The following is a 25,231-nucleotide window of genomic DNA, read 5'->3' as shown; positions in this document are numbered from 1 at the left end:
GTGAGTGTGTATATAGAAGTGTAAGTGTGTACTGGGAGGTCCTCAGTACTACAGCTATCAAGGGCCAGTCAGGAAGGACTGACCTGAGACTCAGCTGAAGGGACAGAGTCAGGTGACTGGAAAGACTTTGAGACAGTGAAGCATGTGTTAGAGCAGTTGTGGCCCCAGGCTTTTGGGGTCAGATAAATGTGGGTTCAGATCCTGGCTTGCCTTGCGGAGCTGTGAGGAGCCTGGACAAGTCTGCTCACCTCTCTAAGCTCTCATTTTGGCGCCTAGGAAAGAAAGGAAGTCCTCGTCGCCCTGCAGGTGTGTAGCTGCCAGGATTCTCCTGGTGTCCCCAGGAAACTGTCTCAGGGGCTGCAGCCACTGCCAAGTGTGAAGGTGCCATCAGTTACAGCTGGATCCAGGGATGCAATGATAATGCCACACTTGGTCTCTGCCTGCTCTCGGTTCTGCTATTTTTGTGGGTTGGTTTGTTTTGTTTCTGAGACAGTGCCTTATGTAGCCCAGCCTGGTCCTGAACTTGTGGTGTAGACAGGGATGACCTTGAGCTCCTGATATTTCTTCTGCCCTTACCTCCCTGGTGCTGTAATTATAGGCGTGCACCGAGGGGGGTGGTGGCTGAGGACAAGTGCTGTTCCTCAGGTACTGTCTGCCCCCCCTTTTTTTCATGAGACAAGGTCTTTCAAGGGTCTGTAACTTGCCAAGTAACCCAGGCTGGCCAGCCAGTGAGTCCTGGGGGTGGGTGTGTGGGGTCTGCCTGTTTCCTTCTTCCCCTACTGGGATGACAAGTTAGTGCCACCATGTTTAGCTTTCTTTTTATTATTAATATTTTTTTAAGTGTGGATTCTGGGGTTGAACCAGGATCCTCATGCTAGACCCAGGCTCTGGTGGTCTGTTTTGGGTAGGGCAAGGCTCACCATGCTACAGGCTGCTCTCCAGAGGAATCTGCTGATGTCTGGGTGCCAGAGACCCAGGGGCTCCCTCTACTTAGCATTCCTATGTTCCCTTAGCCATGTGGCACCTGCCAATTAGGGTGTTCTGGAGCCAGCATAGGGTAACCTGGGAAATGTGACTGGTGATTCCTGGAGAGGGGTATCAGCTTTGGGGATCATGACGGACTTGGGATCCTGGGAGGAATCCCCAAGAATAAGATAGAAACTGAGACTCTGGTACATGAAGCCTGAAGGTGGGGTGCAGAGATGTCATAGCCCTGGCTAGGACCTGGGCCCGGTGCTCAGGATTACATTCTGTCTAGACAGAGCTGTGACCAAGGCTTCTGCCTTGTGTCTGAGGTCGGCTCTAGGGAAGAGATGGGATTCAGGCTTGTATCTTTAAAAGCACTGACAAGCTAATGCTGATCCTCTCTGGGCTTGCTACACACTGAGCCCTGGGTCCATCAGGCTCTGCTCAGTGCCTGGCATGATCTTGTTTTTGAGATCTCATGATCTCCAGATGCTCTGTGAAAAAGGTGTATCACACTCTCATTTTACAAGTGAGAAAAAAGAAGTCACTTATCCAAGGCCACACTGGCTCAGGGTGACAGACAGTCGTCCCAAAGCTCAGTCTAGGCCCACCGTGGCCTGGTGATAGGCAGCTTGGTTCCCTAACTTCTTTGTCTCTGGGCCTCAGTTTCTCCATTCACAACACAGAGTTAACTATCTACCCGGAAGTCCTTTGTGGAATTGTGAGGAGGCCCCTGGCTGTACTCTGTCCTCACTTCCCTTTCTGCAGACGCTGAACTCGGTCACGCCGCCGCTGGACGTGGAGGAATGCAGCATCGCTCTGCTGCCCAGGAACCGAGACAAGAACCGCAGCATGGATGTGCTGCCCCCAGACCGCTGCCTACCCTTCCTTATCTCCACCGACGGAGACCCCAACAACTACATCAACGCGGCCCTAACCGACGTGAGAGCTTGAGGCGGCAGTGGCTCTGGAACTCCCTGTCCTGGGAGGGCCAGGAGTCAATGGAGCAGACCTAGAGGGACATCCCCCCTCAATGCCCATTCCATGAGGCAGGCCCACAGGAGACTCTCTTACCCCATCAGTCTTCTACTGTGGCCATTCAGTGCCCCCCTTCTGGTATTATAGTCATCTTTAGTGCGGATCTGTGTGGTGGAGTTCAGGCAGGGTGGTCTCCAGGATCAGCCTCAGCAAAGCCAGGGCTAGGGTGACTTTGACTGGGGATCCCTGAGGATTTGAGGTCAGGACTTGATAACCCGATATTCAGAGCTAGAGGAGTCTGTTCTGAGGCGATGGGTCTGTACCCAACTCCAGGACCTGACCTAGAGTAGTGATGTGACCCCTGGTCCTTATCTAATTGTGATCTGAGGGTACAGGAACCATTTAGCAGACCCACCCCTTGTCCCTGGTCCAAGGGACTTCACCCTCTTTACTGGGCATTACAAACAGAACAGGACATGGGTGCTGTGGCTTGTGGGACCGAGGATGATACCCTCTGAGAAGGAAGAGTCTGTGAGTATCATTCCTGTACCTCTCCCCTCTTAAAGCCAGGTGAGAGAGAAGAAGTACAGGAGGCAGACAGGCAGAGAACAGATGTTTTAGAAAAGGGGTGGGGAATGTGACTTTCCATCCATAGCCACATAAGCCCTCTGCCAGGCTGACTTGCCCTCCTCGACACATCAGGGACAGGCCATCATGGGAGACGAGGAGCGAAACACGGAGAACAGACATTGCTAAGAGGAAAGAGTCAAAGACAGTGAATTACAGGGAGGCAGAAGTGAGGGGAGCCAGGCCAGGCTCAGCACAACCGGAAGACCTCCACCTAGGGTGGAGAGAGGCCCCCCAAGTTGTTCAGAAGGAGGTAGGCTTTTGGTGGCCTAGTTCATGGCTCTGAGCCTCCACAGCAGGACAGCACAAGCTGTGGTGGATTTTCTCCAGTGAGGGGGCCTCCTGGTGGTGCCTGTGGGCTTCTTGGTATGAGCTGAAACCCCATCGCTGCAGTGAGACACACACATGGGAGAAGGCTCACAGTCACCATCACTTAGCCCATCCATGTGTGTGCATGTACACGCGCCCACTGGCTCACTTAGGTGAGGTCTGCTGAAGGACCCTGGGGAACATCATAGTTTAGAAGGGAAGCTTAGGGTTTTATGACCTCCCTTCTATCCCCGACTTCACCTCAGTGTGCTATCTAGATCCTGGGGGCTGGAGAGGCAGCTCTGGAGTGTCTAGCTAGGGAAGATCGTGGGTGGGAACAGGCTGCCGGGGGAAGAAGCTGCAGAGGAGCCTTGGTCCCTCAGGCCTCGGATACCTGATTCCAGCCATGTGTCGTGGGCTTGGCATCCAAGAGGATTGATTCTTAGATGCCAGTGGGTTTGTCTGTGGGAAGGGGTCGGCTGGAGTCTGTTTGGGGTGGTCCAGTCTTCAGGAAAGCCTCTGATCATCTATGTCTAAGTGCTGGCTTCTTGGTGGTTCTGGTCAGAGCCGTCAGAGGGGCCCACTGAGTGCCGTTTCCCCACAGAGCTACACACGGAGCGCAGCCTTCATCGTGACCCTGCACCCCCTGCAGAGTACCACACCTGACTTCTGGCGGCTGGTCTACGACTATGGGTGTACCTCCATTGTCATGCTCAATCAGCTCAACCAGTCCAACTCCGCCTGGGTGAGCCTGGCCAGGGCCTCGGCACTTACAGCCACGGTCCCCAAAGTCAAGAGCAGGAGTCCAGCTCTGCTGTCAGTTTGTCCTGTGGTGTTAGAAGAGTCACAGTCCTTCTCAGAACCTTAGTTTCCTAATCTATAAACAAGCCTTTCAGACGGAACCAGCTCGCTCCTTTTTTTGTGAGCCCCTGCTGTAAGCCAAATGTGTTGTGCACATTTGGTCTCATCTACGGTTGACAGTGGCCTCTGGATAGAGGTTTCAGAGGGGAAAAGAATTCAGACCTCCCAGAGAGGAGGTGCTTTCTCCAAGGTTTGGGATGGGTGGGGTTATCCCTGCCTCTTCTCAGAGGAAGGCAACAGGATGCAGGAGTCCATGCACACACGTGTGTGGAATGTAGCTAGCATGTTAGAGAGGAGGTTTCCATCCACATAGCCGTGGGGATCATGGCACTCACTCTTCGTGAAGTTTGCCGTGACCACTCTGTATGTGCCATTGCTCTCTCTGGGCCGTTGTCCTTGTGTTCTGACAGGTGAGTGGTGCAGAGATAGGTGTGCCGCAGGGGAATCTGGAGCCAGGCCCTGAGCCATGGTGGAATCCCCAGAGCCGGTGTTGGGGTAGGGACTGGCTCTGCTCTACGTGGCTTTCTCTCTGTGCCCCAGCCCTGCCTGCAGTACTGGCCAGAGCCCGGCCGGCAGCAGTATGGTCTCATGGAGGTGGAGTTCGTGTCTGGCACGGCAAATGAAGATTTGGTGGCCCGAGTGTTCCGGGTACAGAACACTTCTCGGGTGAGTGTCCTGAAGAACCCAAGGGTGAGAATCTGGGTGGTGGCCAGGGCTGCCTTGGGTGACCCCTCTCAAGGTCATCAAGGGGGCTCATTCACGCTCCTGTTTCTCTGCCTGGCTGCTGTGTCCCCAGCTACAGGAGGGCCACCTGCTGGTACGGCACTTCCAGTTCCTGCGCTGGTCTGCTTACCGGGACACGCCTGACTCCAGGAAGGCCTTCCTGCACCTGTTGGCCGAGGTGGACAAGTGGCAGTCGGAGAGCGGGGACGGGCGCACGGTGGTGCACTGTCTGTGAGTGCTCCCTGGTAGGAGGGTGGGTGAGTCCTTCAGGGCGAGCAAGAGGAGCCCAGCCTCCCTCCATGGACTGTGGCCTGGTCTCTCCAACTAGCTGAGTTTAATGAGAATCTTACCAGAATTCCTCCTCACCCCGTGAGATTATAGCGTACTTAAATTTGTTTTTCATTTGTGTGTGTGTGTGTGTGTGTGTGTGTGTGTGTGTGTGTGTGTGTGTGTATGTGTGTGATGTGTGGGTATGCATACGGCACAGTCTATGTCTGGAGGTCAGAGGACAACCTTGTGGAGTTGGTTCTCAGTTTCTGCCTTTACTTGGGCTCTGGGGCTCAAACCCAGATCACCAGGCTTTCATGGCAAGTGCTTTTATCCACTGAGGCATCAGGCTGGCTCCAGGTAGCATGCTTTAGAACCTTTTAAAAAAATTACACGTATTTAATGTGTGTGTGTGCATATGCACATATGCTCAGGCATGTGTTTATGTGTGACAGTGTGTGCATGGAAGTCAGAGTACAGCTTGCTGGAGTCTGCTCTTTTCTTCCACCGTGTGGGCCCTGGGGACTGAACTCGGGTCATCGGTCTTCGTGGCAAGCGCCCTTACCCACTGAGCCACCTTGTTGGCTCCATGCAGCATGTGGGATTCTCGTCTGTGTTTCTGCATGCACACCTGTAGCACTCTCTTTCTGCAGTTTATATCCCATTTGTTCATTCATTTATATGCTCCTCTGTTCAGAAATGCATGTTTTCTCTCATGTCTGGGCACAGTCACCTCTTTTTCATGCTTCTCGCACTTTGGGGGCCTCCCAGTGCCAGCTCAGGGCCTGTCCTCTGAGGACTTACCTTTAGTTCTGGTGAGAGAGTCCTGCAGCCAAGGGGTGGATAGTCTCCCATTTCCCAGGAGGCTCGTGTTGGGTCGTGGGAACAAGGGCAAGAGGAGGAGAGGATCCCTGGTGCCGCAGGCTAGGCTTGGTGCCTGTGTTGGGTATCCACATTGTTGGTCTGGGTGGTCTTCCCATCTTGCTCTGGGCCTTGTTTGCCTCTGTGGCTTCCCCTTTCGGTCACTTTCTCTTGAAGTGTGGCTGGATCTTTTCTCTAGTCTACAGGCCAGTCCTTTTTGAAGATATCTTCTGACATGATGCATGGCTTTGGATAACATTCTCAACCCTGAACTATCTTTTTACCTTCTGGTCCTAGGGCTCCCTTCTGGGTTCCACTTCTCATCCCTCAGCCCCCTAGCCCACCCTTCATGGCTCTTGAGTGTTACCTTTACCTTTGACCTTTCCGACCTTGCCCCTGCCCTTTTTTAAAAATATTTATTTATTTATTATATATACAGAAGAGGGCGCCAGGTCTCATTACAGTTGGTTGTGAGCCACCATGTGGGTGCTGGGAATTGAACTCAGGACCTCTGGAAGAGCAGCTGGTGCTCTTAACCTCTGAGCCATCTCTCCAGCCCCACCCCTGCCTTTTGATTGCCTCGCTCCCCCACCTCACCCTTGGGTTCCCAGGTCCTGCCCCAAACCTTTCCTGTGTTTCCTTTAGAAATGGAGGCGGCCGCAGTGGTACCTTCTGCGCCTGTGCCACGGTCTTGGAGATGATCCGCTGTCACAGCCTGGTGGATGTTTTCTTTGCTGCCAAAACGCTTCGGAACTACAAGCCCAATATGGTGGAGACCATGGTGAGGAGCCATGTCCCAAGCACAGCCACTTCGGCTCCCCATCCAAGCCCCCAGCAGGCTCCTCAGCACCTATGCACTCCTGTCTGGTCCCTAACTTCGAGCCTCTGTTCTAGTCCTGGGTTGTTAGACTATCATCCTCATGTCCCTTTCTCCAGAGGGTGGTCAGAGCTCAAGGTGCCCTCTTTTCCCAGGATCAATACCACTTCTGCTACGACGTGGCCCTGGAGTACCTGGAGGCTCTGGAGCTGAGATAGCAGGCACCTGGCTTGGGGCACCCATTGAGCACCCAGGGCGTGGCCCATCATCCCAGACTGGTGAGGAGGGCCTGTGCCCCCAACTTTGCTCAGCCATAATTCCACAGGGAGAACACTGGAGTGGACGCTGTACTATCTTGGTGGCCCCCATGGGCAGGCTGCAGGCCAAGGAGGAGCTTTGCAAGACTAGTTAGCCTCACCTCTGGAGGGCCCTGCAGGCCTGTGCAGAGAAGCCTGGGACAGTGACACTGGCCAGAACAACTAGTAGCAGGGGGGACCTCAGGCCAGGCCCCTCCACTCCATTCCAGTCCTTGGCAAGAAATGAATGGGGGCCTGCAGAGGGAGTGTCCAAGGTTTGCACCCAGTGTGGCCCCTTCTACCCATGGTGGAGGCTCACTGGGGCTTGGCAGGGGCTGAGTCCCACCTGGCTTAGCCCCCAAGAGTCCTGAAGCTGGGACTCTCCCCTGGCTTGCCAGTGGGACACGCTGACCTTCCTGCAGCTCTGTTCTCCATCCCGCCACCCCTGCAGACTCAGGGGTGCTCTGCTCACCGTGCTCCCTACTTCTGCTTCTGAGATTCCTGCAACAGGACCTGTGCCTCCCTCCTGGGCTCCATCCCTGCCTGGCCCGGTATATGCAGAATATCACCTCGGCTCCCTCTTCCCTAGCCTTCGGGCCTCCATGGCTCAGTCCTGCTCAGCTTGGGCCTGTGACAATCAGCAAGGCTGAATCACAGCCCCCAGGGTTGAGATCCCTGTGGCTCTCGGTGAGGCTGTCGCTGGGCTGAGGCAGGGTAGAGCAGGGCAGCTCCCAGAGTTCAGAGGAAGAAGGGCGCTCTGGGATGGAGGACCAGGACCTTTTTTGTTGTTATTTCGTTCTTTTTTGATGGGAGGGTTGGAAGTTCTCTTTATAATGGGGTAGGCCACACCCCCATTTCGTGCCTCAATTTCCCCATCTGTAAACTGTAGATATGACTACTGACCTACCTCACAGGGGGCTGTGGGGAGGTGTAAGGTAATGTTTGTAAAGCGCTTTGTAAATAAACGTGCTCTCTGAATGCCAGTCAGTGGCTCTGTGTGTGACTTGCTCCCTTCCCAGTTTCCCGGTACAGCGTGGGTCAGAGGCCTAGATTCTAGGCTTGGTTTGGTTTTTCTGTCCACCAGACAGCAGAGATATGGACCAGGGCATCACTCAGAGTCCCCCACAGAGGTAGTTCCAGGGGACGTTGGTCCTGTTGCCTTCACCCAGTATTAGGTACTTACCTCATTCCTGCAACACAGTGTCAAAAGCAGCTTCAGGGAGGGAGGGGTCGCTCTGGGTTACAGTGCAGGGCTACAGTCCACCATAGTGAGTACTCTAGTTTGGCTTCTATTACGCTGATAAACATCAGGGTCAAAAGCGTTTATTTCATCTTATAGGTTGCAGTCTATCATTGAAATAAGCCAAGGCCGGAAGGAGCTCAGGGAAGGAGCTTGAGGCAGAAACCAAGGAGGAACACTGTTTATTGGCTTGCTTCCAGACTCGTGTTCAGCTGTCTTTCTTACGTAGCTCAGACCCACCTGCCTAGGGATGGTACTGCCCACAGTGGGCTGGGCCCTCCCACATCAACCATTAAACAAAAGCAGTTCCTCACAGACGTGTGGCCACAGGCCCATGTGATGGAGGTGATTCTTCAACTGCCTTTTCCCAAGTGTGTCAGGTTGGTTAGGTGTCACAGTGGGGAAGGGGCTCCACGCAGCTGGTTACATCACATTTGCAGTCAAGAAGCGGAGGACATGGGCTGAGAAATTGACTTAACAGGTCAGCACCCACACAGAAGCTGGGCGTGGCTGCCTATGTCTCTAACCTCGGCATTGGTGAGGACAAATGTACCTGGGTGTTCACTGGCCAGCCAGCCAAAATGGCGAGCTGTAGGTCAGTGGGGGAGAATAATGTGGTCAGCAACCGAGGAAATCTCCAGATGTCCTCCTCTGGCCTCTGCACGTGCACACACGGACATGTGTCAGCCACAGAATAAAGGAGCAGACAACGATGGATACTGGCCCTCAGTTCCCTTTCTGCCTTTTGCTCAGTCCATGACTCCAGTTCTTGGAATAGTACCTCTCACACTTAAGGTGGGTCTTCTCTCCTCAGGGAACCCAAGGGAGGTGTGCCTAGAGGCTTGACCATATTAACCACCAGACTTCTCAAGCTGTTCCTCAGGCAATGGGCTTCCTCTTGAGGTCTCAAGCTACTTGTTATCCCTGGGAGGTGGGAGTGGAGGTGGTGGGCCTAGGTCAAGGTCAGCTCTGTTGTTACAATAAGAGAGTGTCAGCCTTTGGCATCGGGCAGACAGATCCCAGGTGAGTCATCTGGGGGCTCGATGTGGGTCAGCTGCCCTCTCTGGGCTGCAGTTTCTCATCTGTAAATGAGAACAGTCTTGTTAGGATGTGATGAGATAGTGATGGAGGCCTTTTCAAAGGACTGGAAGGGCTCATTTGCTAAATGTGTGGTAGATACGGGACAGAGAGAGACAGCCCTGTTGAACATGATTGTTCAGCTGCCCTGGGCCAACCCACTCCCAGCCTCAGGCTCCTTCATGGGGACCCAGGTCACCCCTGGCTCTGTCACAAGCTTGCTGTGTGTGTGCCTTGGACAAGACACTTCCTGCTCTGCATCTCTCCCTTCACGTGAAAACTGGCTTTATGATACATGGGTTCTATTCTCACACTGCCTGACCCGTGTAGTTAATGTAGGGCCTCTTCTAATGACTCCCAATTCAGTTTCCTCTAGTCTGAGCTAAAAATTCATTAGGGGGTGGTGGAGAGATAGCTCAGCAGTTAAGGGCATACTCTGCTCTTGCAGAGGACCTGTCACTCCAGCTCAGGGGATCCAATACCTCTTGTCTCTGAGGGCACCCGCACTCATGTGCACAGACATACATGCATACACATAAACAAAAAATAATCGGGCAGTTAGGGTCACCCTTGCTTGCCCATAGACTGACCCCCACCTCCTCATTCTGAGCTGACCTGTAAGCCTTACCTGCTGGACTCAAATGTGCATCAGAGAGACTGGTCAAGACTGATCCCTGACTTGTGTGGATCAATAGAATGTGGTGGAATTAGCAGAGTGTGGAGGTCAGATCCCAGACCTGAGGCATTTTTGCATTGTCCTGGAACTCTGCGCTGTATGGAAGCCTGTGTTGCCTACTGGATGATTGAGAGCATCTGGAGGGGACACAGTGCATCCCCCCCCCCCAACAGTCAGTTACTAGCTGCCAGACCTACTAATGAAGCCATCATTTAACCAGTTGATCTGTTGGGTAAATATGATTAATTAGAAGAGGCTGCCTGGCTAATCTTTAGTACCTGGAGTGATTATAACACGTCTTTCTTTATAGGAAATATGGGGATCTTTTGTTACCCACCAAAGGCTTACTGATGCATGCAATGTTGTAGGTGTAGACATTGCTTTTTTTCTTGTCCCACACTGTTGAACTCCTTGACAGGGAATGCTTCTGTGTTTACCTTGCTGTATTTACTGTCTAGCAAAGAACTAGTCTTGAAGCCGGTGTTCCAAAATTCCTGGCATTTGGAGGGAAGGAAGTGAGGAAGTGGGGGTCTGCTTGCCTGAGTTCACAAGCCTTTCAGAGGAGTTGGGGCCCAGCTAGGTATTGAGAGGAGTGCCTGCTCCAGAGCCAACAAGCCAAGGATGGGCCTCTTGGCCCCACAGTCTACCAGGAGGTGACCATGCATGGTTCCCTAAACACCCCACAGTGAGTGTAATGGTACCCTTTTGCATGACTGGTTCTGAGGCAAAATATTAAAAAAGACTGAGTATACTTCACTCTCTATTGACACAATTGTCCTTTGATAAAGGACATTTCATATCACAATATAGGCAGCTCCTGATTTACAATAGTTCAACTTAATGGTTTACAGTAGTTGAGCTTAATGATTTTGTTGTTGTATGTGTGTGTATGTCCCAGAATGTGTGTAGTGGTCAGAGGACAATTTGCAGGAGTCAATTCTTCTCTACCACATGGATCCTAGGGATGACACTCCAGTGGTCAGGCTTGGAAGCAAATATCCTCATCTGATAAGCTATCTCACCAGCCTTTAATATATTAGTGTACATTCTCTAGCGATGCTGGATGGTGGTCATGTGAGCAGAGGACAAGCTACCTACACTCTCTGGGTACTGCGTTGCTATGATGCTAGGTAGATTAGGTGGGTTAAAGGCACTTTTGACTTAGGAGAGTTTCAGTTTATGATGGAGTCTAACACAGTGGGAATCAAGAGGTCTGGAGCCGAGGCCCTGGTGAATAAAACAGTGACTACTACTTTCTTTTGAAAAAAACCTTGTGTGTGTGTGTGTGTGTGTGTGTGTGTGTGTGTGTGTGTGTGCAAGCACGGATGTGCATGAATGCTTCAGTTCACATTAAAAAAGAATTGAGGAGGATTAGAACCCACGTCATATGACTTCAAGGCCATGGCTCTTGTAATTGTTCCAGAAATTCCTGGGGATTTGGACCCAAACCACATCCGTTGCTGGGCATTTCTCTTATGTAGGACCTGCCTTCTTGATCCTCAGTGGAAGCCACAGTTGCTGGGAGCAGGTTTAAGCGGGGCTCACAACCAAAGATCGCACTGGGCTCAGTGTTTGGTTCCCTGTAGACCTGTAGAAAATGTTGCTGAATGAATGATTGAAGGCCTCAGAATCTGCAGATGGCGGGGGCAGCCTGACTCAGCAGGAGCCAAGGAACTGGGAGAGTCTTTTCAAGAAAATAAAATGCGTCTCAACTCACTTCCCACTTATCCCCAGGGGTGGGAAGAAGGAATCTGTCCAGGAATTTTATTTTCTGTTCATTTGAAAGTAGAACAATGTGGCTTTCTTGAGCTGTGTTTGGTATGTGAGTGCATTTTCTTTTTTAAGCGAGATGGAGATGGTGTTGGTTCCTTAGGGCCCCAGGCCAGGCAAGCCTCTCTTCCTAAAGGCTTAGGAACTCATTTCTCTGCCTCTTCCTTGATAACTGTTCCCCACCCTCCATGCCCTGCCCCTCCCCCACATCTTCCACACCTCCCCAACCCCATCTGCTTCTCTCCCTGTGCCATTTACTAATTTATCACCCCCAGCTCTGAATACACCCTTCTTTGCCTTGTTTTGATATTGGAGCTGGTTCCTTAACAGTTTTGTGAGAGGAAGCAATGCTGGAATCAGTCAGTAGGGGCGCTAGACCAATACCAGGGTGATTCGCAGTAGGAAAGTCCTTCCCCTGTGTCGGGCTCTCTTTCCTTCCTTTTTGTTTCCCTAACACAAAGGCAAAGACCCAGTTCCTTTCTCCTCTGTGACCCATGTGGGACAGCCCAGATGCCCCCTCAGGCTCACCTGTCTGAACTTGAAAGTCACTTTTATAGACCGATTATACATGCTTGCATCCCATTCTAAGGGCCGTTAGTATAGGCCAGGCTAGCCCTCATGGCCTGGCTAATTTCTCAGCCATTGTAGGCTGCATGTTCTTGTGGTCTCATAGTAGAAGTCTGAATTGACTGAATGAGGGAAGATAATCTCCTAAGGCCTCCATCCTTTAAAATTCTGTAAAATTTGCCAGGCGGTCGTGGGAGGCAGAGGCAGGTGGATCTCTGAGTTCCAGGTCAGCCTGGTCTACAGAGTGAGTTCCAGGACAGTCAGGGGTGTTACACAGAGAAACCCTGTCTCTAAAAACCAAATAAATAAATAAATAGATAGATAGATAGATAGATTAATAATATTCTTTAAACATTTATTACTTATTCATTTTTATCTATCATCTATCTATCTATCTATCTATCTATCTATCTATCTATCTATCTATCTATCTATCTATCTATCTATCTATCTGTCTGTGTGTGTTGTCATGGCATGTGTGTGGACAATTTGCGATAGTCAGTTCTCTCCTTCTACCATATGGATCTCAGGGACCAAACCAAGATTGTCAGGCTTGGCAGCAATCACCTTTATCTGCTGAGCCATCTCATCAGCCCCTCTGTCTGTTTCTTATTTACTTTGTCCCTGCAGAGACTTAACTGCTTTCCTCATTTGCTGCCTCTGGGTCTTTAGAGCATTCTTTGGCTGCTTTAGTGATTAACTGTCACTTGCTGGATTATTATTCTTGATATTAAAATCCTCAAGTTCATATTTATATTATTATGGACATGAGCTCTATTTCTTGATTGGGTCCTAATTGATACTGACTGGGGCACAGGTGGTCCCAGGAGACAGGCTGATTGATTTCATTGTGCCCTTGGCCTTGAGCAAAGTGTTGAGCTCCTTGCCAACAGGAAACTGAAGACTCATAATCTACAACATGGTGACACTGTAATTATGCCGTCACCTATGAGGGACTTTAATTCAACGCCAACTGAAGCACGCATCTTGGGTGCCCTGGTAACTTCTGCACTTGGCCCTTACCTCAGTCATGGTGACTGTGGGGCACATATGTGGTGGGGAATGGATCCTTGAATGTACTGGAGCACACTCCCTAGAAAGTAAGTGACAAGGCCAGGTCATTTAATTCTCAGCTTAGATGATAGTTGGAGAGCCGTGGTGTTTCTGTGTCATCTGCAAAGGAATCTTTGATTTTATGTAGCCACCGGGATGTGACTGCTGAAAAATGAATCATAAAATTTGATTGTGTGGGTTGCATCATTAAGATTTATAACACTGGCAAGTGTCATATGGGGAGACTTGGGGATGACTCATGGAAGACTTCAGTCCTCACGCTTGGAATAGGGACATTTGATTGGATTCAGTGGAATGGAGACTCTTGGGTCTTGGAGTCACCCAGATGAGCCTCCCCTGCCAACAAAAATGACTTTTTTTGTGTGTATTTTGTGTATCTGATTTTCCTTTGTTTGAAAACTCTGTGATGACCTTATATGGGGCAGATGTCTTGAAAGGGGATGACAGACCTCTTAAAGACAAGTCACAAAGGCACTTGATGACCATTATATCCATAAACAAGGCCAAATCCCAATGTGCTTCAGTGAGTCAGGTGTACCCTGGGATGGGAGAGCAGACAGTTTACACAGCAACAATGATGTAAAGGTTTGTTAATGGTGAGACTTGGCATACTCCCTGCCTATACCATATATGTGCGAGGTGATCTGAAGGTTGGAAGAGGTTACATTGTCATTCTGAATCTATGGAGATGGGTCAGGGATTTAATGTGCTAATTGTATGGCCAAAGTTGGCTCTGACAGCCTGCTTGTTTGCTTGGCTGAAACTTGGCCTTGGAGGTGGCTTGGATTTCATTAGTTGAGATGCTCTAGTGCCCCATGACATAATGTGAAGGAAGGGCTCCAAAAGCTCAAGGAGGAGTTTTAAACACTCAAGGAGGCAGGTATTGGAGGGACATTTAACAGGCTTGACACGCATAAACCCCCCAAACTACAGTACATAAAAATTCCCAGAAGATAGACACATAACTGAGGCATTGAGGAATATATAAAGGAGGGGGGAGAACTCGTGTATCTTAGTTAGGGTTTCTATTGCTGTGAAGAGACATCATGACCACAGCAACTCTTTTTTTGTTTGTTTGTTTTTTGAGACAGGGTTTCTCTGTGTAGCTTTGCGCCTTTCCTGGAACTTGCTTTGGAGACCAGGCTGGCCTCGAACTCACGGAGATCTGCCTGCCTCTGCCTATCAAGTGCTGGGATTAAAGGCGTGCGCCACCACCGCCCGGCTAGCAACTCTTACAAAGGAAAACATTGAACCGAGGTGGAGGTTTACAGTTTCAGAGGTTTAGCCTATTATCATCATGGCAGGAAGCATGGCAGTGTTCAAGCAGACGTGGTGCTGGCTACATCTTGATCAGAAGGTAACAGGAAATGTTCTGAGACACTGGGTGGTATCTTGAGTACATACGAGACCTCAAAGCCCACCTCCACAGTGACACACTTCCTCCAACAAGACGACACCTACTCCAACATACTTCCTAGTAGTGCTACTTTCTTTGGGGGCTGTTTTCTTTCAAACCACCACACTGTGTCCTAGTGAAATGCTGTGAATGTTCACCTTGTGGTCCAGTAATAACCTAGCATGTTCTTGTTTGTATGGGCTTTTTGATTCCATGGCAAAGACAGGACCTTGTATCAGCAGAGGCTGAATACTTTTTCTTTATAGCCAAAGGGTAGATGCAAGAGTTCCTATGAAAGGCAGCAAGGATACCCCAGAACTCAAAAGTGTTGGCTTACTGGGGTCTTTGGTGATGACTGTCTGATCATCATGTCCCAGGAAAGAGATAGATGGACCACCTACTGGGTTATTTTTTTGATTTATATATAGAAAAAACAACCAATGTACTAGTAGTGCAGTGGTCAACACCTGACCTGTGGGTTATGGCCTGTCTCCCAGGTTCTAGACCTAAACCAGTTTACCAACCAGAGTCTCTTGGTTGGAGAGGATACCAGGCCCCTGGGGAAGCTTCCTATAATAGTGCCATAAGTATACTCCATCTGTCTCATTTAACCTTCCTTCACAGGGTCCTGTAGCCCTTTACTTAGAACGACTGTACTCAGGGAAAGATAGTACCTCTATCTTTGGAGGTTGCTAGGCACTGATTCTGGAGCATGGGTGATAATTCCTAGGGTACAGAATGCTACTGTAGGCACCCCCCATCAAGGTGGTGATGTAGGTAGTTCTGTGATAGATGCTCAGCTTAAGTGTGCAGTTAATCGTTTCCTGTTTCTAAATGAATAATTTATTGAAATGGATATGCTTGGCCACTGGAAGAAACCCTAGTTTGGGCCTCTGACTAATCAAGTGAGGCCAGTTATGGAAGGAAGAACATAAGTAGACATTCTTGGGTCTTTCTCTCTCTGTCCTGCTGGTGAACTGGATCTCCCTGTCTGTCTCTTTCAGAGATCCACAGAGATTAATGAAGGCTTGACCTACAAAAGGGGTGACTTCTGACCCCCTCACACAAACTTGCCTACTTGGCACCTGGGCAGGGTGTGGTGGCATTTTGGAGAATGACTGGAACACTTCAAGTGGTGACTCCAGCTGTACCTGCTATCTCTGATTTTTAAAAAAATCTTTAAAACTTTTTAATTTTTAAAAACAAGCTCATATATGTACATCTTGTGTACTGGTATACTTTCCATTTCTGTTTCCCATCTCACTAGCCCTAGTCCTTCTCTTCTCTCCACAAAGCTCTCTCAGATTCATGTCTATTCATTTTGTTTTGGATCTATCAATATTGCCCAGGGCCATATAGGTTCGGAGCTATCCACTGAGGTCTAGTGGGCTTTGCAGAGCATACATAGTCAATAGTTCAGAGGTAAGGGGTGGGGCTCCGTGAGCCCCCTCTCCTTTCCCTGACTGATTATTGATAGAGCTGGTCTTGTGTGGGTCCAGAGCTGGTAAGTGCAGTCGTGTGAGCTAATGACTACAATCATTGCCTTCAGTCTAAGGAAAGATGTTTCACAGCCCTTCACCATACCTTGCACAATTCCTGGCCCTTTCTTTTTGCAGTGTTCCCTGAGCGTTAGAGGGGGTGGTGTAAATAATGTGTTTAGAGTTTAACTTACACCTGTCACTTTTAAAACAAGATTTATTCATTTTTATAAGTTTTGCCCGCATGTATGTATGTGCACCATGTGCCCATCTGGTCCTGTGTAAGTCAGAAGAGGGCATTAGATCTCCTGCAACTGCAGTTGAAGATGGTTGTCAGCTGCCATGTTAGTGCTGGGAACTGAGCTCGGGTCTTCTACAAGAGCAACAAGAGCTCTTCACCACTGAGATGTCTTTTTAGCCCGCTTTCTACATCTTGAACAGCTAAGAGCCTCTGCATCCACTGCTGTTCATTGTAAGTAGAGGTTTTTCTGACCGATGCTGAAGCTGCTTTTGCCTATTGGTATAACCATGGGCATTTAAAATTATTTTTTAGATTGGTTTATTTTATGTGTATGTGTTTTGCCTGCATGTATATATGTGTATCGTGCACACCCAATGCTTATGGAGGTCAGACTCAGGTATCAGATCACCTACAACGTGAGTTACAGATGGTTGTGAGCCACCAAGTGGGTGCTGGGTACCAATCCTGGGTCTTCTGCAAGATCAGCAAGTGGTCTGTTGAGCCATCTCTCCAGCCCCCAACCATAGTTATTTAGAATGTAGTTTGCCACTACATCAGTTTAATTAACCATCAGAGATCTATTCATTGAATGAGCCCACTACCTCCCCAGATCTGGGTTGTTAGCCAGGCTAACAGTGCCTTTACAGAGCCAAAACAGTGTAGCCATGCTTTGTAACCATTGATCTATCTATTGCTCTATGTTAATTCCCAAGCACTATGAGAAACAGTTATATTTTCCCTGGAAGGGCCAACAATTTACATTCCCAGCCTTGCTCAATGCTACCTCCAATCTCTTGCCTTTCCCCTCTCATTAGACAGTCTAGATAATAGGTTCAGCTGGAGGATCTAAAAAGCCCCTCACACCAGCACACTAGACCAAGGACACGCTGGCCATTCTCAGAAAGTAGCAGGCAAAACGTGGACTAGAGGTTGGGAGTCAAATTGCAGAGTCTCAGAGGTTTCGCTTTCTTAGAGAAGTCTGAGGGTTCAGTGGTGCAGAATGTATGGCGATGTCTCTTCCAAGGTGAAAGCCAAGTTATTGCAAATGACACTTCTAAACACACACACACACACACACACACACACACACACACACACACACACACCAAAAAAAAAACAAAAAACAAAAAAAAAAACCCAAACAAACAAAAAAACCCTTGATAGGCTTTTGTGTTTTAGAGGCAAACTATGATCCACGAGAGTGTGTTAACATTTTGTGTGGTGCAGGGGATTGAACCCCAGGCTTTGTACATGTTAGGCAATGGCTGCTTGAGTTATTGATAAAACCTCCATTAGGCTTTGAGTTTTGAGGGGAGATCACAGCAAAGCACTCTAGCCTAGCACTTACAGCTTGGCTTTAATGACTGAGGGGAGCCACTGATGCCACAGTGCCCACAGAAAACAAGGATGCTGTGCGGAGTCCCTTTCAATTCCCCAAAGGTGAATCCCAGGACAAGCCTCTAGGCTTTCAGAGTAAACGTCCTCCCTCACTTAGAGCACATTTTCCTCCATGTAGCTTCTAGCTTGCTACTTGATGTGGTAGAGACTAGAGGCCAAAGCCTGTGAAGGCCTGTGAATCCGTTTAGGATTCTCTCTCTTTTAAAGATTTTTTTAAAAAAGGATGTGTGTGTCTATGTGGGGGTATGTACGCATGAGTGCAGGTGTCTGCAGAGGCCAGAAGAGGGTGTTGGATTTCCTGGAGCTGGAGTTACAGGCTTTTGTTTTGTAAGCCACTTGATGTGGCTGCTGGAAATTGAACCCTGGTCCTTAGCAAGAGCAGCAGTCACTCTTAACCACTGAGCCATCCCTCCAGCCCCCATTTAGGATTCTCTTTAACCACTAGTTGTAAGGTTAGCTCTGAGCAACAGTGATTTATCATCTTCTGAGAATAATGTTGACGGGACCTCACTCAGTGAGTCTTGTTGACGGGACCTCACTCAGTGAGCCTTGTTGACGGGACCTCACTCAGTGAGCCTCGACGGGACCTCACTCAGTGAGCCTCGACGGGACCTCACTCAGTGAGCCTCGACGGGACCTCACTCAGTGAGCCTCGACTCCTTAGCAGTCACTTCTGCCTCCTCTCCCCCCAGATTGCAACTCTGTGGAGAGTTCCTTATGAGCAGCTGACTGAAGAATGAAACTCCAAGTCTGGTTTACTTCTTTAAACCATCAAAAGATAAGGTAGACTCTGATAACCCCACTGAGAGGCCTCTAAGGTAGAGTATGAAGAAGGGAATTCCCTTTGGTAGTAGAATTGAGGTAGACTGTTTGGAATGAGAGGTGGCCAAGAAGCCTAGATCTCTCCACTGATTTAAGAGCGGTTAATGATAATGGTCTGGTTGGATGGTTAGGGACTTGGAAGCTGCAGGAGTGCAAGGTCAGTGACAAGGAATTCTGGATAAGAGATACACAGATGGACTTAGAAGGAGCTTGTGGCCCAAGTGAATGTTCGATAAAGGGCATCTACGGAATGATGGTAGGCTCCATATTTGTCAGCTAACTTCTTTACCCAGGTTTCCCTGTTCTTGGTAAGAACCCCTGTTCTTACCAGGGGTCCTATGAATCAAGGGACTCTTGTGGTTGGGGTGTATGATGTTCATGGCCTTCGAACCACAAACCACCACTTATCAAGGGCTGCCTTAGATAACGGCAATTGCTAGGTGCTCAGTCCCCCGACAGAAAAGAAAAGGGCGTACCAAGTTTGACACGGTCCTTGGATGGACCAGTAGCGACCTGGTGTCAGGCTGATTTCATTGTGCTTGCTCCGTCATACAGGGACAGAGGTTCTTTCTTACTGGGGTGAAATACTTTTCTGGATATGGATTTGCTGTTCCTGATGGTGATGTTTATGTACACACATAATATTCATGGACCCAGAATCCTCTCATAGCACTGCGGCAATCTGCACAAAGAACTGACTTCACAACAGAGAAAATTGAATAGTGGGTTTATCTGTGGAATTAACCAGTCATACCGCACAGCTCATCATCTGCAAGTAGATGACCTAATTAAAAGGTGGAAGGCTTACCGAGGGCTCAGGGGTGGCGCCAGTTGGGGGGCATGCTTTGAAGCAGACACCGATGTAGCATGATTTTTCCCTTCTCAGAATGCACTGGTCCACAGTGAAGGAGAGGCGTTGGGAGTGATCCCATGCCAATAAGAAGGTAATAATAAATTCAAGAGACCAGTGAAGACGAAGTGGTTTTCAATATATGCCAGCACAGAGAAAAGGCAAAAGGGGCTGCGTGCTGATTGGATGCAGGACAGGGGTTTTTGAAGTCTTTGGGAAATTCCTGTTCTCTATTGCCATTGGCCAGGATTTGCCTGCTTGTTGAATTCCCTATCCTTTTGGTTGAGAGTATAAAGTCTTATCTGATTTGGGGCTTGAGACCACCCTCTTTTCTGAGCGTGGGCTCAGCCACAAGCTGACTACCTGTGTTTTTCCAGCCCCAGAGTTCAGAGACAAGTAAGTTCCAGGTGCCAGTGAGGGGAAGGCCTGGTGCCTTGCACTCACCCACAGTGCTGATGAACTCTAAGCAACTGACACTGGAAATGGAGCAGGACTATTTATTTCTTACACAGTCAATCCCAACGAGGAGACAGAAACATTGGCCAAAGGAGTGTTTCCGAGAGTCCCCTCTTAGGGGAGATGCCAACAATGTGTTTCCTCCTCCTAAGGTCCCAGTGACAAACCAAACAAACGGTTCCACCACAGTTCACCCTGGGGAGCCACTGGGTTTATTAGCCTTATTTACAGAGGATGGGGGAAGGGCCACTGACAGGAGCCTGGGGGACCCCAAGTAGCCACACTGGGAAGCTTTCACACAGCACAGATGGTGGCTTCCCTATAGATCAGTGCTTCTCAATCTTCCTAACGCTGTGATGCTTTAATACAGTTCCTTGTGGTTTGGTGACTCCCAACTATAAGATGATTTTTGTTGCTACTTTATAACCTTAATTTTGCCACTGTTATGAATCATAATGTAAATATTTTTGGAGACAGAGGTTTGCCAAATGGGTCGCAACCCTCAGGTTGAGAACCTGTGCTATAGAGGCACAAATGGAGCCCTCTTCAGTGAAGCTATCTAAGCCCATGCACTTTGGCCCTTCCTGAGACCCAGATGCCATGTGCAATTAGGGCAGAATTCTGTACAAATGGCTAAGAAGTGTGCCTAGCCTCTCAGGGGAGTCTGTGACTCCCTACTACTTCCTTCTGTGATCTGATGAAGATGATGGCTCTTTTGCTGTGTTCTACAGTAGGGAATAAAGAAAACTTTAAAGAGTGCCACTAATATTAAGAGTGTCCAAGGCTAAGACTTGAAGGGAGGGAGGGTTTTGCCCCAGACCACTGTAGCTCATTGGCTAGAGGTGAGCATAAGCTAGGGATGGCTCAATGGGCCAAAACCCCTGAGTACAGTACTGTCTCCTGAGGGACTGATGAAATTGTAAGCTGCCTGTGGGTCCAGTGGTTGAAACTCTAGGACGCCGCTTGGGCTGCTGAGAAAGTTCTCAGCACACTGGGGTGGGAGGACAGGAGTCCATCAGAGTAAGGGCAGATGGAAGTGAGTTGAGGTTCTGATTGATCTTGCCTTGGAAGCCCGATGTAGGGGTGCTGCTGCTGTCTTGGGAGGTGCTCCATGGAGTGTCCTGCATATCACCTGATGTTGCAGGAGTAGCAAGAAGCAGAGTGCTCCCGGATGAGAAGGAGTCGGTGATCGCACCAGTGTCCAGGCATGCTGTGTCTGATGGTTTGAGGCCTGGGAGACCCAGGAAGCTGCTCAGCATCCGGCCCCACAAGGACTTACACGGCCTGATGTCAGCAGCACTGAGGACAACAAACCTCAAATTCACAAGCGTAGAAACAGACGTCCCCAACGAGGAAGCCACTTGCTGGACTTGCCTGGGTCATGGAGCCAGCTGAGGGTTCAGGCCTCAGACTCCTGGCAGTGGCCTTTTCAGCCCTGTGCAGGAAATGGGGACAGTACACTCCTGCAGATGGTTGGCATTCTCGGACCATCTTGCTATTGTTTATTCTTTCCTTTCTGTTGCTGATGATATAACACACCACCACACAGGAAGCTGTGAAGGAAAGAGACTCATTTTGGCGCACAGTTCTGGAAAGTTCTGGAAGTCCCAAGTGCTGAGAGCTTTCTTGTTGGCTGAGGCTAGGCAGCCCAGCTGTCTCAGTTACCTTCTCCTGTTACAGTGATAAAATATCTTGACACAAGCAACTTGAGGAGCTGGACAGGTGGTGCATGCTTTCCACCCCAGCACTTGGGAGGCAGAGCTCTGTGAGTTGAAGGCCAGCCTGGTCTACATCATCAATTCTAGGGCCAGCCAGGACTATATACAATGAGGCCACAATTAAAAAAATAAATAAATTAAAAAAATAAAAAGAAAAATAAAAAAAGAGGAAATTAAAGAAGAAATTATTTATTTTGCATCAAAGTTCAAGATTAGAGCTCAAAATCACCCTCTGAAGCTTTAGTCTTTCATGGTAGGGAAGTCGCAGCCACAGGAGCCTGAGACAGACGGCCACTGCAGCCATAGTGAGGAAGTTCAGAGCAGTGCATGTATGTGTGCAGCTCCCTTCCTCCTTTTTATATGGTTCAGGATCTCAGCCAAGGGAATGGCACCACCCACAGTGGGTGGATCTTCCCACTTGAATTAACTCAGTCAAGATACTCTCCACACACCCCAACAAAGGCATGCCCAGAGGCTTAATCTAGATAATCCCTCACAGGTGTTCCCAGAGGCCCATCTCCTAGGTAACAACAGAGATTAACCATCAAGATAGGGCCTCACATAGCAAGAGACAGGGAACTTGGGTGTCTAACTCGTCTCCCCTGACTCCTTCCTCTGCTTTTTCTTCCTCCTCCTCCTCTGCCTCCTCAACCTCTTCCTTTTGCCCTTTTTGAGTCAGGGTCTCATGTAGCCCAGGCTGGCCCTGAACTAGCTGTATAATTGAGGATGATCTTTAACTTCTGATCCTCATGCCCTCCCCCTCATACAGCCACCAGGATCCAGTCCTGGGGCTTTACCTCAATGGCTGTTTAATCTCTGTCACCCGCCCCCCCAAGGCTCATCACTAAACTCTAGAGTTAGATTATTTCCAGCCTCTTCACACCTTCCAATGGAGATTAAATTTCAGAACATGAAGCCTTGGGGGGTACATGGTCATACCATATCCAAACCACAGTGCTTATTAAGTCCCAGCCACTTCCCACTGCATCCATCTGCTGCCCGACTTCTGTTCCGAGAAGCCATTGAGAGAACTGCACTGAGCTGGTACTGATGGCATCGCCCAGGGCAGGAGCTAAGGCCAGCTGGCTCCAGCATCACCCCCTTTCTTCCGACCCTCCTGCAGGGTGCTGGCTCCCCTCACCTTCAAAGACAATTCAAATTCCCACCCTTGTGAAGATCCCGCTCCACCCCGGCCATCCTCTTCCTACTGCTAGTGGGTACCCTGACTTCCTCCAGAACTTCCTCCTCTCGGGCACACAGAGCCAGCCTGGAAGCAGACAGCTCAGCCACCACCAGTGATAATGGTTCTGCTTCCTTGGCTGAGACCCATTTGTCTCTATCCTTTGGATAAGTTCTTTGCTGCCTCTTGGGGAGTCTGTCCTGTTATGTGCACCTTTTCTCTCTTCCACTCCCTTTCCCCCCTTCCTTTCCTCTCCCCAGCTTGTCAGCTCCCCCATACTTTGTGCTTCCTGCATAAAGATGGCCCAAGTCTCCCCCATACTTAATTTTAATTATTTTCTTCAAACCCTTTGAGCTATGGAGAACGTTCATCCCCCTCCCCAACCTCCCCTCCAGCCTGCCTCTCGCTCACCTTTCTGGATTAGCACCCTGTCTGCTCAACCAGCAGGACTCCTCACACCACCCACCAGCTCAAACATTAACTTTTGCAGATGTCGTGCTGTCTCATGTCCCAGCCTGTGTCCCCTCCCCCCTGTGAGTCCCACAGTTAAGGACAGTGCCCCCCAGTGTTCGGGCCCTTCCCACTCCAAATGCTTATTTTTCCCCCTCTTTCTCTGACCCTGGGGAACCTGCTTATTTGTGTAGCAGGTGCTAGTACAGGGGCAGGAAGAGTTAATGCCTCCAGCTGGTGGTTAAATGCACGCTAGGAGGGTGACTGAGAGGGTCCAGAAGGACTGGCAATCCGTGCTCCCGGCAGCCCACTCGTTAATCCATGTGCTGGCTTGTCCTTCCGTTTCCCCGCTGTGCTCCTGTGCCTCCTCTCAGATGCACCCCTGGCTCCATAGCTCTTGTCTCAGGGCCCCCAGATGCTCCTGCCCATCTTGGACACCTATGCTAGGGGTATGGGCCTTGCAATCTGGTCCCCTCAGCTCTACCTTTCCTTCTGCACCAGGAAGCCCATCACTGCTGCCCTGCCTGGTCCCGAACCCCAATGCCCTTAATGTCTCTCTGTCCTTTGGGATGCTGCCTGCCCAGGATGTCTCCTGCCAGGAAAAAACCCCAAACAGGGAAGTGGCCTCTGCAGGAGATTCCAATTTTTGCTAAATAAAGGTTATAGCATGGAATAAAATGTGTTATCAAGCAACGTAATGCACCATTGCCTTCTAGCAGATACTACTTTGGGGGAATAGATTTGTCCCCAATGGACTCTGGAACTTGCTCTGAAGTGCTCAGAACAGATCCCCGCTGCTCCTGACGTGAACAACCACAGGGAAGGATGATTTCTACAGATGCACTCATTCAGCCCAGCACCTGGGCCCAGCAGCCGATATGTCTTTCTGAGATGTGGAACAGCGGCTGCCAGGCCAAACAGTCACATGGTCCGTGTGTCATCTCTAACTTTGAGCCCTATGGGGCACAGGACACTCTGGGCACATTTTGGCATCAAACTGAATACCTGGACTTCTGGAAGGTCTCTTACAGATGAAGGATTAGAGGCCAGAGGTGGCAAAGGAGTTCATACACACTGGGTCAGAGGCAGCCCTGGGCTCAGAACCCTGAATCCAGTAGCTCTGCTTTTTCCCTAGTGTTCTGAGGAGCTGGAAGGATGGAGCTCATGTGGAAATAAAAGCAAACGTAAAAATTCAAGCCATGTGCAGTGGTGCATGCTTGCAATCCCGGCACTTGGTGTGGGGAAAGCTACAGGATCAGGAGTGGGCTACATAGGGAGTTCTAGGTCAGTCTTCATCACACAGAAAATCCCTTTGTAAAATAAAACAGAACAAAAATCCAAATCAAAACAAACAAAGAGCAACAAACAATACCATGGATCTAGTCCCAGGCGGTACCCATTGTGTTTGAGATACTGGCTGGAGAATTAGGGATCCTGGGATCTGAGTCTAGCTCTGTACCTCACTTGTTTTTTGATCTTATTTTTCCATTTCATTATGGGAGCCATGTGAGGTCTAGAGGAAGCCAACTTCTGATCACTTACAGTTCTGTGGTGATGGGACACCAAGGACAGGGGCAGTTCCACGTCAGCATTGCCAAAAGGAGGGAAACGAGAAACCATGTTGCCACTTCCCAGCCAAGCAGCCTGAGCTGTGGGTGACACCTCTGCTGGGTAGCAAGTTGGGGAGCCCTGAGTTTTGTCTCTATAACGTGGGATGCTCTGAAGTCAGATTCCCTTCATGGCCCCAGTGAGTGACAGGGCATGCCGGATCCCAGGGTGCCTGCCTACATGATCTTGGCAGTGCTGGCCTGTGGGCAAAGGGAAAAGGTTGTGAAGGGAAAGAGAAGGATAGGTTTTCAAGAGGATAGGGAGGAAGACGAGAAAAAGGAGGAGGAGGAGAAGGAGGAGGAGGAGAAGGGGGAGGGGAGGAGGGGGAGGGGGAGGGGGAGGAGGAGGGGGAGGGGGAGGAGGAGGAGGGGGAGGAGGAGGAGGGGGAGGAGGGGGAGCAGGAGGAGGGGGAGGAGGAGGAGGGGGAGGAGGGGGAGCAGGAGGAGAAGGAGGAGGAGGAGGGGGAGGAGGAAGAGGAGGGGGAGAAGGAGGAGGGGGAGGGGGAGGAGGACAAAGGGAACTCTA

General features: G+C 49.8%; 1 protein-coding gene across 6 annotated transcripts in view; it reads left to right on the top strand.

The window, feature by feature from the left end:
• Ptpru (protein tyrosine phosphatase receptor type U) overlaps positions 1-7,688 on the top strand; it is a 75,461-nt gene extending 67,773 nt beyond the window's left edge. For all 6 annotated transcript variants that reach the window (XM_036177044.1, XM_036177043.1, XM_036177042.1 and 3 more), the window contains 6 exons: positions 1,735-1,908; positions 3,485-3,625; positions 4,282-4,407; positions 4,538-4,695; positions 6,238-6,373; positions 6,565-7,688. In XM_036177044.1, the coding sequence (XP_036032937.1) occupies positions 1,735-1,908; positions 3,485-3,625; positions 4,282-4,407; positions 4,538-4,695; positions 6,238-6,373; positions 6,565-6,627 (798 nt within the window). In that variant the 3' untranslated portion in view covers positions 6,628-7,688. The remainder of the gene's footprint in view (positions 1-1,734; positions 1,909-3,484; positions 3,626-4,281; positions 4,408-4,537; positions 4,696-6,237; positions 6,374-6,564) is intronic.
• Positions 7,689-25,231: the final 17,543 nt, after the last annotated feature.

Source organism: Onychomys torridus, chromosome 2, assembly GCF_903995425.1.
Source record: "Onychomys torridus chromosome 2, mOncTor1.1, whole genome shotgun sequence".
Classification (NCBI taxonomy): domain Eukaryota; kingdom Metazoa; phylum Chordata; class Mammalia; order Rodentia; family Cricetidae; genus Onychomys; species Onychomys torridus.
The sequence above is the reverse complement of the archived record's forward strand: the minus strand, read 5'-3'. Positions and strand labels throughout refer to the sequence as shown.